Raw genomic sequence first — 16,161 nt, 5'->3', positions numbered from 1 at the left:
GCTACTTGGGAGGCGGAGGCAGGAGACTCGCTTGAGCCCAGGAGTTGGAGGTTGCTGTGAGCTGTAATGCCACGGCACTCTACCCAGGGGGACGGCTGGAGGCTCTGTCTCAAAAAAAAAAAAAAATAATAATAAAAAAATAAATAAATAAATTGAAATGATACACAGATTAGCATGACCCTTGCACAAAGATGGCACATAAATTTGTGAAATTTAAGTGTTCCATATTTTAAAAAAATGAAATGAAATAGAAATGTTCTATGATTTGGTTTTGAGGGTATTTATAAGACCGTATACATGTGAAAGGGGTGGCTTTTACTCACCTAAAACCAAATCAAAAAAGCCAGTAGTAGTTCTGGAACTGTGTTTTCAGATGTTGGTCCTCAGTTTGTTAATGTAGTAGTGAAGACTTCCAGAAGGAGGAGCCACTTCTCAGTCAGACTTTCCTCTGCTTGATTTTGCGACTTTCAAAGAAATTAAGTCTGTCAGATTGAATTTTTCTGTTTTGTTTGCTCTCTAAACTTTCACTAAAGATGATAATGTATGTTCATGGGAACTACTGATTCTTGCTGAAACAAGATAGTTACATTAGTTTCAGTAAATTTACTAACAAATTTATTGAAGTATGATTTGTAATCAACATACAATAAACTACACATACTAAATTGTGTAGGTTTGACATGTACACACCTGTGAAGCCATCACCACAGACAAGATAAGGAAAATATCTGTTGCCCCCAAAAGTTGAATTGCAATAAGTTTTTATTTTGTGCAGTTACATGGCCTGTTCTCTAAAATAACCTGGAAATACACTCTGTCTATAGTTGATATCCTCAGTACCATTTCCAGTGAATGTACACTGTTACTACTTCACCAGTAAGTCTCAGCTCCTCTCTACCCATCAGCCCCAAGGATTAAGTGCAGTGTTTAATTATGAATACCAATACCAGTAAGTATGCTTAGTTTTTATTGGTTTATGGTTTCCATTGTATTGCTTAGTAATTGTTGCAGGGAAAATGGTACTAATTTGTAATTTTGTTACCTTTTCGATAATTAAAAAATTGTCAGGTCTAGTTTTAGTCATTTTTATTTCCATTTGTATAAATACATTTAATTGCCAGTATCTCCTCTAAGAGCAATAACCATCTCTACAGTGTGGTTATTTTTTCCAGAACAATAGATGGCTGCTTTGAACCATTGTAGGACTTAGGCATTGGTGACAGGTGGAGTTTTGTTTGTCAAGATTTATTTTACCTTACTATTTTTAGAATGCCACACTTTTTAGGCTTCTCCATCTACCCTATAATTGTGGTTGTGTGGTTTCCTGTGTTTTAGTTCAATTTTGCAATGGTCTCAAAAAGAGACCCTTAGATACCTTTTTTTTTTTTTTTTTTTGCGACAGAGCCTCAAGCTGTTGCCCTGGGTAGAGTGCCATGGCATCTCAGCTCACAGCAACCTCCAACTCCTGGGCTTAAGCGAGTCTCCTGCCACCGCCTCCCAAGTAGCTGGGGCTATAGGCATCTGCCACAGCGCCCGGCTAATTTTTGGTTGCAGCTGTCATTGTTTGGCGAGCCCAGGCTGGATTTGAACCCACCAGCTCAGGTGTATTTGGCTAACGCCTTATCTGCTTGAGCCACAGGCGCTGAGCCCCTTAGATAGCATTTTACCCCATTGTTAAAAACTGATCAAATGAGAAGAGATCAGAATCAGAATTGGAGCAAGGGCACAGAGAAAGAATATGTGACCTAAAATCGATAGGGAAGAGTTAATAGTCTATGCTACCCTTAAAGTTTTCTTTATTTTTCTTATTTACTCTGCCCCTAATATAAGCATTGTGTCATTGGAGAATTAAAAGGCAGTAAATTTAGAATATGTAGGAGTAGGTAACACTGCCTGTCAGCCGTGTGTGGGGGTGCAAATTATATCCTAACTAGCCTTCGTTCTCCTGAAGATTAAGGACAACTGTGTATCTCTTCCGTCATATTTCCATTTTGCCTGGAAGTAATTATGTGTTTACTTGTCAAATGAAAGTCCATTTACTAGATTGTAAATCAAATAAACTCATTGGCATTGACTTCAGTAAGTTTTGAAACATTCTAAAGTAAATCTTCTCAAAGGCCCACGTTCATTTCTATTGGTGTTTATAGTTTCTCCCCATTATTAACCAACCTGCTTTCCCTCCCATTGTTACCTATAAAGAGAGCTGCATTTTGTTAAAATTCCTTCTCGACAGGACAACAAATATTGGTGTGGGATATTTGGAAACATACCCCTTTTACACATTTGTGTACTCCTGGCTCCCAGAGCTAGTCCATAAGTGAGAGCATAGGCATAACTTGCCAAATACCTGTTTTTTGCATATATCCATATTAACAAAGGGAATTGAGTGAGACTCTTAGCCAGGGTGCTTGAAGTTATTAGGGAGCCTAATTTTTTCTAGGACTGCATAAAAATTCCTTAGAGGGCAGAATTTGAGGAGCACCATCAAATTTGGGGTTGATTTTCCTTGGTGGAATTCTTTTAGCTTTGGACAACTAATTTGACCAGATGTTTCTTATAACAGATCTGGTGTCGGCGCACCTGTGATTGGTGAGATTGATGGGGAGTATCGACATGACAGTCGACGAAATACCTTGGAGTGGTGCCTGCCAGTGATTGATGCCAAAAATAAGAGTGGCAGCCTGGAGTTTAGCATTGCTGGGCAGCCCAATGACTTCTTCCCTGTTCAAGTTTCCTTCATCTCTAAGAAAAATTACTGTAACATACAGGTACCCAATTTTAATAGAGAACATACATGGGCAAGCAGTAGGACAGGTGCCAGATATGTAGCATAGCTTCATGGTCAGATGAAGTTCAGAAAAGTTAATGTCCCCTGTGGGATTCCCCTTCTGTATGATCTTGGTCAAATTCTTTACCTACTTCACATAAGTTTTCCTTTCTAGACCAGACAAAAGAAAAAGATCAGATCAGTAAAGAAAGTGAATATGAATTCATAAAAAGTATTTACAGATTGTACAAGATTCATTCACACTTAGTTGCCTATTTTTTTAACCTCACATATTTTTAAATCCTTTTGCCAAAATACCCATGATTTTGTAATGCCTTGCTGTCACTTGGTTTATATCTAAGGAATGAAAGTTTTTTATTTGGAAGGCAAAATTACTACAAAAAAAATCCCTAAATTTCATTATTTTATAAATGGCAAAGGTTTGTGAGTTATTTATGTGACATATCCCTTTATTAGTATAAATAATCATCAGACAATTCTGTCACAAACCCTGTTCTTTAGGCAAGCAAGCAGTGGAAATGTGTAAACTGTTTTAACTCTCTTCCTTCAGTTTTTTGTTTTTTGTTTTTTGAGATAGTTTCATTATGTTGCCCTCAGTAGAGTGCCATGGTGTCACAGCTTATAGCAACCTCAAACTCTTGGGTTTAAGTGATTGTCTTGCCTCAGCTTCCCAAGTAGCTGGGACTACAGGTGCCTGCCACTGTGCTCACCTAGCTTCTTGTTGTTGTTGTTGTTTTTGCAGTTGTCATTGTTGTTTAGCTGGCCTAGGCTGGGTTCAAACCCTCCAACCTGGGTGTATGTGGCTGGCACCCACTGAGCTACAGGTGCTGCCAGCTATTTTTTTTTTTTAGAGACAAGGTCTCTGGCTCAGGCTGGTCTTGAACTGATGAGCTCAAGCAGTCCATCCACCTCGGCCTCCCAGAGTGCTAGGATTACAGGCCCAGCTTTTTTTTTTTTTTGGAGATAGTCTCATTTTGTCACCCTCGATAAAGTGCTGTGGCATAATAGCTCATAGCAACCTTAAACTCATTGGGTTCAAGTGATCCTCTTGCCTCAGCCTCCTGAGTAGCTGAGACTATAGGCACCCACTACAACACCTGGCTAGTTTTTCTATTTTTAGTAGAGACAGGTCTCACTTTTGCACAGGCTGGTCTTGAACTCCTGAACTCAAGTGATTCATTCACCTGCCTTGGACTCCCAAAGAGTTAGGATTACTGGCATGTGCTGCTGTACCCAGCCCATGATCTACACTGTATCTCAACAGTTGTCTTTTTTCTGCCTAGAAAGCACATTAACCATGTTGGTGGGAAAGAGTAATGCTGTGAGCTATAGTTGTAAATTGAACATTTTTTTGGTGTTTCTAAGTTGCTTTTAATACTGCTTTTGGGGACTTTGATCAGTTTTTTGTGGGAAGATAGTGTTGATTGATTGACACAGAAGCCAGGGCTAGAATGCAGTGGTGTCATTGTAGTCACTGTAGTCTCATACTCCTGGGCTCAAGTGACCTTCCTGCCTCAGCCTCTTAAATAGCTGGGACTACAGGTGGGTGCCACCATGCATGGCCAATTTTTCTGTTTTTCTGATGGGGTCTTGCTATGTTGCTCAGACTGATCTCATACACCAGGCCTCAAGAAATCCTCTTGCCTTGGCCTCCCCAAGTGGTAGGATTATAGGCATGACCCATAGCACCTGGCCTGATCTTTTATTTAATGAGAATTTAGTCAACATGTTGAAGACTCCAAACCTCCTTCTGCTTTACCTAACTCTTGTTTGTTTTCCTAGGTTACCAAAGTGACCCAGGTAGATGGAAACAGCCCTGTCAGGTTTTCCACAGAGACCACTTTCCTAGTGGATAAGTATGAAATCCTGTAATACCAAGAAGAGACAACCAAAAAGGAAAATTTTCAAATTAAAAAAGAAGAAGCCAACAGTGGCTGAAGAGTTTTTTCCAAATTTAAAAGCCATTGGAGACCCTCTTTTTCCTGATACAGTGCACGATTCTCTGGGCGCAGGGACCCTCAACTCACCCCCATGTTTCAGTGTCACAGAGACATTCTTTGACAAAGAAATGGCACAAACATAAAGGGAAAGGCTGTTGATTTCTTTGGCAGGTTTTAATAGCCAGCAGGAAAGCAAGCTCTCCAGAGAATGCCCCCAGTTAAATACCTCCTCTGCCTTCACCTAAGTTGCTCCTTTATTTTAATCCCTAAATATAGTTATATTTCATACTTATTTGTTTTTTAAAAGTTTTCTTTGTAGACTCTTTCATAGTCTTGTCTTTTACCTTTAGTTTTTTCTTTCTGTTCATTCAGTTAAGCACTGAGATCATCTGCATACAGCCATTATATTTGTTTTACTCTCTTGAAACAAGTTTATCCTAACTCATTCTTGTTTTTTGGACTATGCCGATTAACTGTTTAAGGGGTCGGGAGTCTAGAATTTAAGGATGTCTTCTGTCGTTTTCTCCTGTCCATTTATTTCTCCACTTTGCCAAGTTGTTTTCTTTTCAAAGCTTGTCTCTCCAGTTTAGAATAGTACTGTGAATCCCACTTGTGTCATTATTAAAGGTAGCTGAGAAGTAGCTTTCAAATGGCACAGCCCCTCTTCAAGATGTCTGAGAGAATGGTTATTTCCAGTTAGGGATTTCATATCTACATTTAATCATGTCTGCTGCTAGTGCTACCCAAGCTTCTAATTCTCCACATTTTGGGTACTTAAGCTAAAACATAATGGCTTATAATCTTCATAATCTATTCACATTCTCAAATTTGCCATTTCCCTCTTCCTGACTGCTTTTTTCTATCAGTCTTTTCCTTTCTAGAAGAAATGAGGTTATGATTTGGAGGCTGTGGGTTTAGTGAGTCTTTGTGCCAATTGCACTGGCCCTGAGTGATCAAGGAGACTTGATTTTCACCACTAGATTTTTACCATTTTAAGAAGCGGCTGATTATATTGGAATGTAGGGATTACACATATATACCCCATTTCCTTCCAGCCTGCCTGACATTTCCCACCAGCTTATCTGTCTCTATGTCTGAAATCCTTCCTTTTCTTCTGCCTAAGCCTTTGGGTGTCATCATGTAGTGGTTGTTTCCATCTCATCCCTTACTTTTTCAATGGAGACTGAAACATCAGCTAGCTCTCCTTGGCTTTTAACCCAGTATTGCACTCAACAGGGTGGCTGAAGAGTTGCTGCAAGGCTGCAGGGACGAGTGGGAAGAGGCAGACTATAGATGACCTCCTACATGCTTAGCTTGCTGGCTAGTTCCACTCCCACTCAGAAGAACGTCTGGCCCTCCCTGCAAAGAGTGTACTGTACTTGAAGCAAAGTAGTTGCACAGATGGCCATGGATGGAATTGCTTGCCAAAGAAATTTCTAGCCTTTCTCTTTCCCCTAACTGCAGCAGGGAAGAATCTTTATCTCTAGCTTGGTTTCCACATGAGGTTTTTCTGAGGAAGGGGCCTAGGACAAGAAGTTGGTCATGTAGTCAAATAGGCAAGAAATCTTATTAATCCAGTTTTGTTTGAAAGTTGCTTGTCCATTTGATTTTTTAAGTCAAGTTTAATTTCACAAAAAACTTTTTTTTTCTGAGATTACTTTTGGGGTAATATTTAAAATGAGAGACATTTTGTAACCCTGTAAAATACATAGGGAATATAACATTCCAATGTACACAAGGAAGGCAAATTCTTTAATCAAATAAAGAGTATTATAAAATAAGATGTTTATTGGACTTGACTTACACTTTGGTGTCTGCTTGTTGCTTCAGGATGCTGTAATGGGACCTAAGGTTAAAAATTAATGACATGTTTATCTTAAGAGAAAGTAATCTCTATCAGAGAGTATTGATTGCATTTTCTCCAAATTATAGGTGTTGTGTCTCCTTGTGTATTTTTCTGCGTTTTAGGCATGCCCATATACACATACCATACACATTTCTGCTTCTGACAGCATAGCTTTCAAATTTGATGCTACTGATGGCCTGTGGCAGGGGTGGGATGTAGTAATTTTGTTAGGGGCAGTTGTAGAATCAGAGAAGGGAGATTTCATTTCTTTGTTTTGAGACAGAATCTAACTCTCATTGTGGGTAAGAATGCTGTGGTGTCATCACAGCTCACAGCAACCTCAACTGTTAGGCTTAAGCAATCCTCCTGCCTTGGCCTCCTAAGTAGCTGGAACTACAGACACCACAACTCCGGGCTAGAGGTTTCTCATCTTTAAAGAATGATATTAGGTGGTATCTCGGAGCTTCCTCTTCTTTAGTGGTGAGAACTAAGCAAGCCAGGGATGAGTGATGAGTGCCTTGGGAATCATTGGCAATTCCCTCAGAAAAGACTTCTTACTTTCTTTTGCCTCTTTTTTTTACTTGGGAAAACTGTTGAATGTCAGCAGATTATTTTTGGAAGGCAAATTATTCCTAATAAGTCTGGAATGAAAACTTTTTTTTTAAATCATGGCTGTGAAAACATTTTTATTTTAATGGTGAATGCTAAGATTTTGGGTGTTTTTTTTTTTTTTTTTTGGTATTTGTTTGTTTTCTTGGTGAAACAGTATCTGGTCTATCTGGTGTTATTAAAGTGTGGCTTGGCTCTCTGAGACGGTAACCTTAATCCAATGAAGAACATCAAAACCACACCCTGCCCCTTGCCTGGATGCTAATCCCTCTATGGCATCAAGTGGACTTTTAGTTGGCCTCTTGTGAGGGAGACTAGCAAAATAATTAGATCTGACTGAGCATTGTGTTTAGTGTGGAAGGTTCATGGTACTTGCTCTGGATTAATTAGTTCCAGGTAGAGGAGGTAAGGGACACCCCTCTGACAGGAGTTCCTTTTACGATCTGTCAACAATTTATGCATAGTAGCTTCAAACCTCAAATCTATCAACCCAGGCATCTTGGATGGAGGAAACTGCCCTCTATTTTTTGTTTTTTTTTTTAAGCCAGAGTCTTACTTTGTTGCCCATGGTAGAGGGCTGTGGCATTACAGCTCACAGCAACCTCTAGCTCTTGGGCTTAGGTGATTCTCTTGCCCCAGCCTCCCGAGTAGCTGGGACTACAGGCACCCACCACAACACCCGGCTATTTTTTTGTTGCATTTTGGCAGGGGCCGGGTTTGAACCTGCCAACTTCGGTGTATGTGGCCAGTACCATAACCACTGTGCTATGGGTGCCAAGCCTATTTGGTTTTTGTTTGTTTGTTTTTTATTTTTTTGAGACAGAGTTTCACTCGGTTGCCCCACACTATAGTGCTGTGACTTTGTAGCTCACAGCAACCTCCAACTCCTGGGCTCAAGTGATCCTCTTACCTCAGCCTCCTGAGTAACTGGCACCACAGGTGTCCCGCTAGTTTTTCTATTTTTAGTAAAGACAGGGTCTGGCTCTTGCTCAGGCTGGTCTCCCAACTCCTGAGTTTAGGCAATTCACCCGCTTCATCCTTCCAGAGTATAGGGATTATAGGCATAAGCCACTGCACCTGGCCTAGAATAATCTTTTTATTAAAGTTCACATCTGGCAGGGCTTATTGGAAGGAGGATGAAAACAGAAGTCCTCAACCTTGAGAATATTAAAGTCTAACTAGAAGCCATGACTGTCTGTGTAAAGCCTTTTTTGCTTTAGCAAGGCAAGTGTTAACTACAACTGTGATACTCAGCATGGGTCTGGAAAGCAGGAATAGAGCTATCTTGGAGACTAGAACCTCAAAAAGAAGTAAAAACAATTCCCTTTTACTATGCACATCTTTTTTTTTTTGGCACAAGAGTCTCACTATGTCACCCTCAATAGAGTAACGGTGGCGTCACAGCTTATAGTAACCTCAAACTCGGGCTTATGCAATTCTCTTGCCTCAGCCTCCCAAGTAGCTGGGACTACAGGCGCCCACCACAACACCCGGCTATTTTTTTGTTGTTGTACTTGTCGTTGTTTCAGCAGACCTGGGCTGGGTTCAAACCCACCAGTCCCAGTGTATGTGGTCGGCACTGTAACTCTGCTCTATGGGCACCGAGCCTTGCACATCTGTCTTAATATAAACACATTCACCTGTGACCCCCGTTCCTCCTTGCTCCCTTTGGTAAATACATTTGCAGCTCTAGAACTTTGAAACTCCTATTTAGAAAATCCACAAATACCGTGATTGGTGTTCATTGCTATGAGCAGATAGCATCTCTTTATCTGTCTCACATCTCTCCCTGGTAAGTGATTGATGTGGAGGTAGGCCTTTAGGAAAATTAGACTACCTTTTTATATATTTTATTTTATTTATTTATTTTGAGACAGAGTCTCACTATATCGCCCTTGGTAGAGTACTGTGGTATCACAGTACACAGAAACTTTAAACTCTTGGACTTAAGAGTTCTCTTGCCTCAGCCTCCCAAGTAGCTGGGAGTACAGGTGCCGGCCACAATGCCCGGCTTTTTTGGGATCATTGTCGTCGTTTTTTAGCAGGCCCAGGCCGGGTTCAAACCCACCAGCCCTGGTGCATGTGGCTGGCGCCCTAACCACTGGGCAATGGGCGCTGAGCCTAGACTACCTTTTTTTTTTGTTTGTAGAGACAGAGTCTCACTTTGTTGCCCTTGGTAGAGTGCCATGGTGTCACACAGCTCACAGCAACCACCAACTCCTGGGCTTAAGCGATTCTCTTGCCTCAGCCTTCCCAGTAGCTGGGACTACAGGCACTAGCCATAACGCCCAGCTATTTTTCGGTCGCAGTTCGGCTGGGGTTGGGTTTGAACCTGCTACCCTCCGTATATGGGGCCGGGGCCCTACTCACTGAGCCACAGGCACCGCCCTAGACTACCTTCTTTTTTTTCTTTTTTTTTGACACAGAGCCTCAAGCTGTCACCCTGGGTAGAGTGCTGTGGCATTACAGCTCACAGCAACCTCCAACTCCTGGGCTCAAGCCATTCTCCTGCTTCCGCTTCCCAAGTAGCTGGGACCACAGGTGCCCGCCACAACGCCCGGCTATTTTTTGGTTGCAGCCTTCGTTTGGCGTCCCCCAGCTGGATTCGAAGTTGCCAGCTCAGGTGTATGTGGCTGGCGCCTTAGCTGCTTGCGCCACAGGCCCTGAGCCTAACTACCTTTTTAAACCAGGCCCTTTTCTCTCTCTCACACAGACACACACATAGGAAGTCAAGCTATGAAGCAGTTTGGAGAAGTGTGGGGTGCACCTTCTATCCCCCATCAAAAATGACAAGTTGGCTTGGCTCCTGTAGCACAGTGGTTATGGCTCCAGCCACATACACTGAGGCTGGCAGGTTTGAACCCAGCCCGAACCAGCTAAACAACAATGACAACTGCAACAAAAAATAGCGGGGAGTTGTGGCGGGTGCCTGTAGTCCCAGCTACTTGGGAGGCTAAGGCAAGAGAATTGCTTGAGCCCAAGAGTTTGAGGTTGCTGTGGGCTGTGACGCCATGGCACTCTATTGAGGACGACATAGTTAGACTCTGTCTCAAAACAACAACAACAACAACAACAACAACAAAAACCCTCAATGAATTCCCAACCAAAAAAAAGAAAGACAAGTTACCCTGCTGTTCCTGGGGCAGGGGCTCAGTTGTTTCTTAGGGTTTAATCCAATTCTGAAATGCTTCCAGAGTTGCACTTTGTGTCATCAGTTTGGTTATCATATCAGGACAGGAGCTGTTTGAAAGAGAGGCATTACAAATTTAAGGTAAGAAAAGAAATGGAAATAGGTCTTGCTTCCCATTCTTTTGCCTAAATGAATGCTTGTTCTTTTCAGCTCATAGGAAGGTCTTGACCCTTGAAAGTACACAAGGTCTTCTGTCCTACCCAAATTTCCCACTCAGCTTGGATGCATGTTAACTTTGGGTAGAAGTGTGGATTCCAAGACAAGCTGAGAAGAGAGCTTTGAACTTCTTCCCAAGTTAGTGCAGTGTCACTGCTGCCACCACACCTACACTAATCATGACTGAGTTCAGGATCCAAAGAGGCCAGAAAGGGATAGCCTCGGGGAGAGACTGTGCATGGGTAGGGATTGCTTGCTGTGTGAGCAGTATCATCTCTTTCTGGGGCTAGAGGGAGTACAATGTGAGAGGAGAAACAGTGGGAAAGGTGCCAAGGCAAAGGCAGGAGTGTAGAAAAGCACTCCTGACATTCATAGCCAAATGCAAGAGGGGCCTTCAAAAAATCCACTCTTCCCTCCACACCCAGCTTTTGCCCTCTCCCCCTGCTTCCACTTCGGAAAGTCTGAAGCATGCCTGGAAGGCTGTTTTCTACTTTCTCCCCCACTCTTCCTCCTCCTTTCCTGAGCTCCCAGCTGCTCGACCTCTTGCGTAACTATGAGAGAGCACTGAGTTTTTTGATGGGCTCCAGATGTGGACTGGAGTGGGGGTGGAGGGTAGGGGCGGTAGCTCTTTAGTCTCCTGAGTGATCTAACTGTGGGAACATAGAGGCCCGACAGCAGGAGCGAGGACACTGCGCTGTTTATCCTGGGGTCAGCTGGTCCCTGCATTGGGAAGACAGTGAGAGAAGCTGGGTGCCGGTTCATCCCCTTGCCTCAGCTTTAGCCTTCTCTGTGGCAGGCTTGATCTATCATTCCCTGAAATTCCTCCGGACCAAGATGGTGAAGAGGAGCTGCAGGTTGTGAAGCAAGAGTTATGTGAACAGCCTCTGAGCTATCCCAGTCTGAGCCCTTCCCCTCGAATGCTGCAAATTAGCTTATGAGATACAACAGTTTGGGTTTTGTTTCGTTTCTTTATCATTTTATTTTACAAACCAGAATAGCCTGAACATTACTGTCGTGATCTGCCTCATGCAGGCTGACCAAGTTAAATTTCTCTTATGAGCCTTAAACAGTATGAAGAGAAGAAGTCTTGTCCCACAAATCCTGGGGGTTCCTCATACCCACAGCATATTTTGGAATCTGGTTGTTCTACTTCACCAGTTATAGCAGGCAGTGGCAAAGGGCCCCTCCCCCCCCTTCTTGTCCACTGCTCAGCTATGGTCAGATCCAACCTTCCTTGTGGGGGGCCCCCTGCTAATAATGCTGGCCCTGTCAATGAGTGACCAGCTGATTCCTGCAGTTCAGCCTCCTGCTATTCCCCAGACGGGCAGAGAGCACAGACTAAAGACCATGGACTCAGGATCCATCCACCCCAAAAAGGACAAATTTTTTGCTATCCACCCCAACTGAGATTTACACCAGACTTGGGGACTTTCTGCTCCTTTCTTCAGTAAAGAAGAGTTTCTAGGGTCCTTTTAAGAGTGCAGGTTAAAGAGGTCCAGTCTAGCTGAGTTCAACTCCCTAGGGCCTCCCCAGCCAGTCTCCTGAGGCGATTGCTGGCTTTGCAAGGTGAGGATCCACTGTCGGCATTGGATTTCGGGGTGGGGGTTGAGATAGAGAATGACCTCAACTAGGCTCAGTTTCTAGGCTGCTTTTAGGTGTTTTGTGCCCCCTTTTCTTCTGTATTAACCCTCACTCCTACAAAGTCTGGACCGGTTATAGAACTGTGTTCTTAATTGTGTATCTATAGCCTGCCTCCAACTCCCAATCTGTAATCGGGCAGATCTGTGGTGGGCGTGCCCCTCCATGGGTGCGAGATGACAATTCTGTTCAGCTTTCCTGTAGTTTGGAGTTTGCATGGCACTTTAACGTGTCTTCTTGTACCTATCCTTAAGGCAAGTCTGTGAAGCATGATGTGGAAGGGCTGTCCACAAACCCATTTCCAGCCCTTCCTGGTTGGGTGCCAGGGGGAAGACCTGAGTACCCCAGTACATGGTGTGGAGATATTGACACCACTTTGTAGGTTCACTGGGAACCAAAGGAGGATTTAGGCATCTAAGGTAAAAAGAAAGCGGGAGAGGGAAGGAAGAGGGAGGGAGAAGGAGAAACTGTCAAAACCTTTCCGAAGGTCGTTAAAGCCTAGGGGTGGAGGGTGGTCTAGGAGAGTCCGAAGGGGAGGGTGGTGGTGGTGGTGGAAAGCCAGCTGTACAGACGAACAAAGCGGGCGCTGTGCAGGCGGGGGGAGGTGCTGCTGTGGGAAAGGGTGGGTGGGGGGACCTTGGGCTCCAGCCCCACAAGGGCGTCTTCTCCGGCTGGCCAGGCGGACAGGACCAGGGATGGGGCGGGGACTAGCGGGAGGGAGGCGGGACAGGCTCGCTCTCCTCCTACTCAGCGGGCTCCCAGGGAAAAGCAACGGTGTCCTCCTGAGCCTGAGGCCACCACGGCCGAGCTCGGCAAAGGGGCCGGTGTACCCCTTTCCCCTCGAGGTAAGAGCGCCCCCTCCCACTACGCCTGCGGGTCCCATTCTCTGCGCGGCTGGTACAAGATAAAGGAAAGTCCCCGGGGCCTGGCGAGAGCCCTCAGATCAGCTTTGGGTTAGGGGGCTCAGGAGAAACCCGTGGGGGAGGAGGTGAGTGCTTCGGGGGCAGAAGAGGATTTGAGCCCAGTCACAAATCCTGGGCTCCGCTGTTTTCGGAGCTTGCTTTTGCCCTCGCGAGCCGCTGCCAGCGCCACCGCCAGAGGGGGCCCTCGACCTCTCCCCTGGGAGGGACACTGAGTCTTGCCTCATCAAGACTTTCCTACCGCACCAAGGCGACGGGGCGGACACTCGCGAGTTCTCAGGTGGCGCGTACGCGCGCGCGTTCTCGTCCTCCAGCGCCGCACATCTACCCCTCTATGCCAACCGCAGGACCACAGGGAAGGGGAATGCCCTGGGGCCTCTCCGCTCGTGTCCCCAGGTCGGCCGCCTTGATGGCCAAGACGGGGAGTCGGAGCCCGATTCAGACTATAAGTGTCCGGGAGGTACCTCTGGGGCTGTCAAGGAGATGGAAAGCACGTTGGGGACCTGCCAGGCACTCCTCCACGTCTTTAGGGGTCCAGGAGGCCGACTGGGGCACCCTGGAAGAGTGAGTCGCAGGCTCTTGCCACGCCCGCGCGGCCGGGATTTGAATCCCTAGCGGAGTTCCCCTGAGCGGAGGCTGAGCCGAGTCATCTGGGCTCCCCCGGGATGGGGAAGTGTGGGCCGACGGCCGGGTGGGGCCACAGGCCGCGGGGTTGCCGAGGCTCCCTCGGACGCTTCCGCGGAGGCGGGCTCGAAAGGGGACTTGGCCAGGCAACCGCACCGCCCGGCAGGGGACCCAGGGCGCCGGGGCGGGGCTGCATTCTGAGCCCGTTAGCTCAGCCGTCCTGGAGCTCCGGGAGGCTGACTCATCCGACGGCGAGCTCACCCCTACACACATCATTGCACACAAGCTCCCCACCGGGTCAGGCTTCCACCCCGCCCACGCACAGCACCCCTGCACCCACGCACCTTCCCGCCACACGTCGCGCGCACGCACCCCTCTGTCACACCCTCCGGACACACGCAGAGTCCTTCCTCACACCTACACCTCGCCGTGCACTCCACGCATTGAACCGCGGCTCGCGCACAGCGGACCCCGCGCACGCACGCACACACTCACGCAGCTGCGGGCGCCGTCTGGGGCCGCCCCCTCTCCCCGCCGGCCGCGCGAACAAGCGGCTCCTTCTCCCTGCGCTGCCAAAGAAAGGCCGCTTGTCCCGCTGTCAGGGGCGGGCGGCGGCTGCGGCGGACGGCCCAACACTGAGGCCTTGTCCCACCTGGGCGGCCAGGGGGAGACTCACAAAACAGAGCCCCGCACTACACTCGCGTCTCTCTTCTCGGCTCTGTCCTCTGGCAACCCTCCTCTCTTCTTCCTCCCACTTCTGGGGCCCCATGACCCCCCAGTCTCCTTCTTTTCCTCCACCTCCTTCGGTTTCTCCTCCACTGGCCTCAGCGCCTCCTGGTGCTTCCCGTGTCCCCCTGCCTGTCCTGTTTCCTCCCACCTCGCCACCTGTTCCTCAGTCGTCTCCTCCCCAGCTTTTATTTTCTTTATCTGTCAGTTTCTCTTTTATTTTTCCTTCCACACCCCCAAGTCTCCCTTTTCCTGCGCCATCCCTCTGCGGACCCCTTTCTCTCTGCCTCATTTTTGTCATCCGTAAATTCTCTTGGCTCCTGCCCGGCTCTGGCGACTCGGCGCTGGGCTCCCGGCCTCAGTTTCCTCCCGTTCTCGACTCCTTCCTCTGGCTGCGGCCCTTCCTCGAGGGCGGACGTGCGCCGGAAAGGCGAAGGCGGCAGCAGGCCTGGAGGATCCCAGCTCGGCCCGCAGGCCTCTGACCATAGCCCTGCGACACCCCAGGCAAGGCCTCGGACACTGGTGAGGTCCAGAGCGCCCCGCAGGGGGTCTGGGGAGCACCTGACCAGTAGCTCGTGGAGGGCTGGGCCTTTTATCGGGGGCTGACTCTGGACCCATCTAAGAGCTCACCCCTAGACAACAGCTGAGATCTCATCTTGGTCCCAGCTGGGAGCCTGGGACCTTCCTCTGGTCTCCCTCCACCCTGATGAGGGTGCCCCTTTGGCAGAGAGGGCTGGGGTCGGTGTCCCGCGTGGCTGGGTACCGGCGTGTTCCAGCTGAGGAGGAGGCCAGAAGGACTGAGCCGGGGTCACCTGCCGCTGCACACACTCCCTGTAGCTCGCCAACGGGGCGCTGGGACGTCTGTGTCCTGCGAGCCTGAGGGCTTCGGAGACAAGGGCTGACCACTGGGCCTTCTCACTCGAGGCTGGACTCGGCCCACTAGGTTTGGCCCCGGGGCGGGGTTTCCCAGAAAGGCTGCAGAGGCTGAGGCGGGGTGGCGGAGTGGGGGGGGAGTAATTACAGTCCTGGGTGGTGGGCAGCAGCGGGTGGGACGGAAGCTGGCCAGCCGGTGGGGAGCGCACCTCTCAGGCCAAGGTTGGGGTGGAGACAGAGAGTGCCCCCAGCTCCGGGGCCAGACCCCTTGTCAAAGTGACACCCGAGTGCTGGACAGGTTGGTCTGGTGTCCCTTTCCACCTGGCCTGGATTAGGTTTCTGAGCTGAGGCCACAACCTATCATCTCCCAATCTCTACATCTTTTCTTATCTTCTTACACCTTTCTCCTTATCGCTCCTTCTCTTTTCACCTACTTATTCCCTTCTCTCCTCTCCTCTAATGCTCTTGTTCCCCATCAACCTTACTCCTTTACGATCCTTATCTCCACTCAGAGGTCTTTGGTGTAAATGAATGAGCACACCTCAGCTGCCTCTCTGGGTGATAGTGACAGTCCTATTTGACAGATGAATAAACTAAGACCTAGACAAGTGAAGAGCCTTGCTCAAGGTCCAAAAGCTCATAATAACTGCCATTTTTATAGTACTTTGCTTTCACGGAGTGTCATGTCTGTAATCCTAGCACTGTGGGAGGGCAAGTTGAGTGGATAACGTCAGCTCAGGACTTCAAAACCAGCCTCAGGCTCGGCGCCTGTGGCTCAAGTGGCTAAGGTGCCAGCCACATACACCTAAGGTGGCGGGTTGGAATCCAGCCCTGCCCGCCAAACAACAATG

At 47.4% G+C, this 16,161-nt stretch overlaps 2 protein-coding genes and 1 pseudogene across 4 annotated transcripts in view; all 3 read left to right on the top strand.

Moving 5' to 3' along the window:
• The window catches only part of ARCN1 (archain 1), a 34,568-nt gene extending 28,057 nt beyond the window's left edge, over window positions 1–6,511 (top strand). Inside the window, exons 9-10 of the mRNA XM_003796845.3 lie at window positions 2,564–2,768; window positions 4,571–6,511. Of these exons, the coding sequence (XP_003796893.1) occupies window positions 2,564–2,768; window positions 4,571–4,660 (295 nt within the window). The 3' untranslated portion in view covers window positions 4,661–6,511. The remainder of the gene's footprint in view (window positions 1–2,563; window positions 2,769–4,570) is intronic.
• On the top strand, window positions 140–232 carry LOC111727491 (annotated as a pseudogene).
• Window positions 6,512–12,918: 6,407 nt separating the features above from the next.
• Window positions 12,919–16,161, top strand: part of PHLDB1 (pleckstrin homology like domain family B member 1) — a 53,081-nt gene continuing 49,838 nt past the window's right edge. For all 3 annotated transcript variants that reach the window (XM_023517335.1, XM_023517334.1, XM_023517333.1), the window contains exon 1: window positions 12,919–13,012. The gene's annotated coding sequence lies outside the window, so the exon portion shown is untranslated. The remainder of the gene's footprint in view (window positions 13,013–16,161) is intronic.

This window comes from Otolemur garnettii, unplaced genomic scaffold, assembly GCF_000181295.1.
Source record: "Otolemur garnettii isolate 467f Iridium unplaced genomic scaffold, OtoGar3 scaffold00108, whole genome shotgun sequence".
Taxonomy (NCBI): Eukaryota; Metazoa; Chordata; class Mammalia; order Primates; family Galagidae; genus Otolemur; species Otolemur garnettii.
This window is presented reverse-complemented; position numbering and strand designations above follow the sequence as displayed.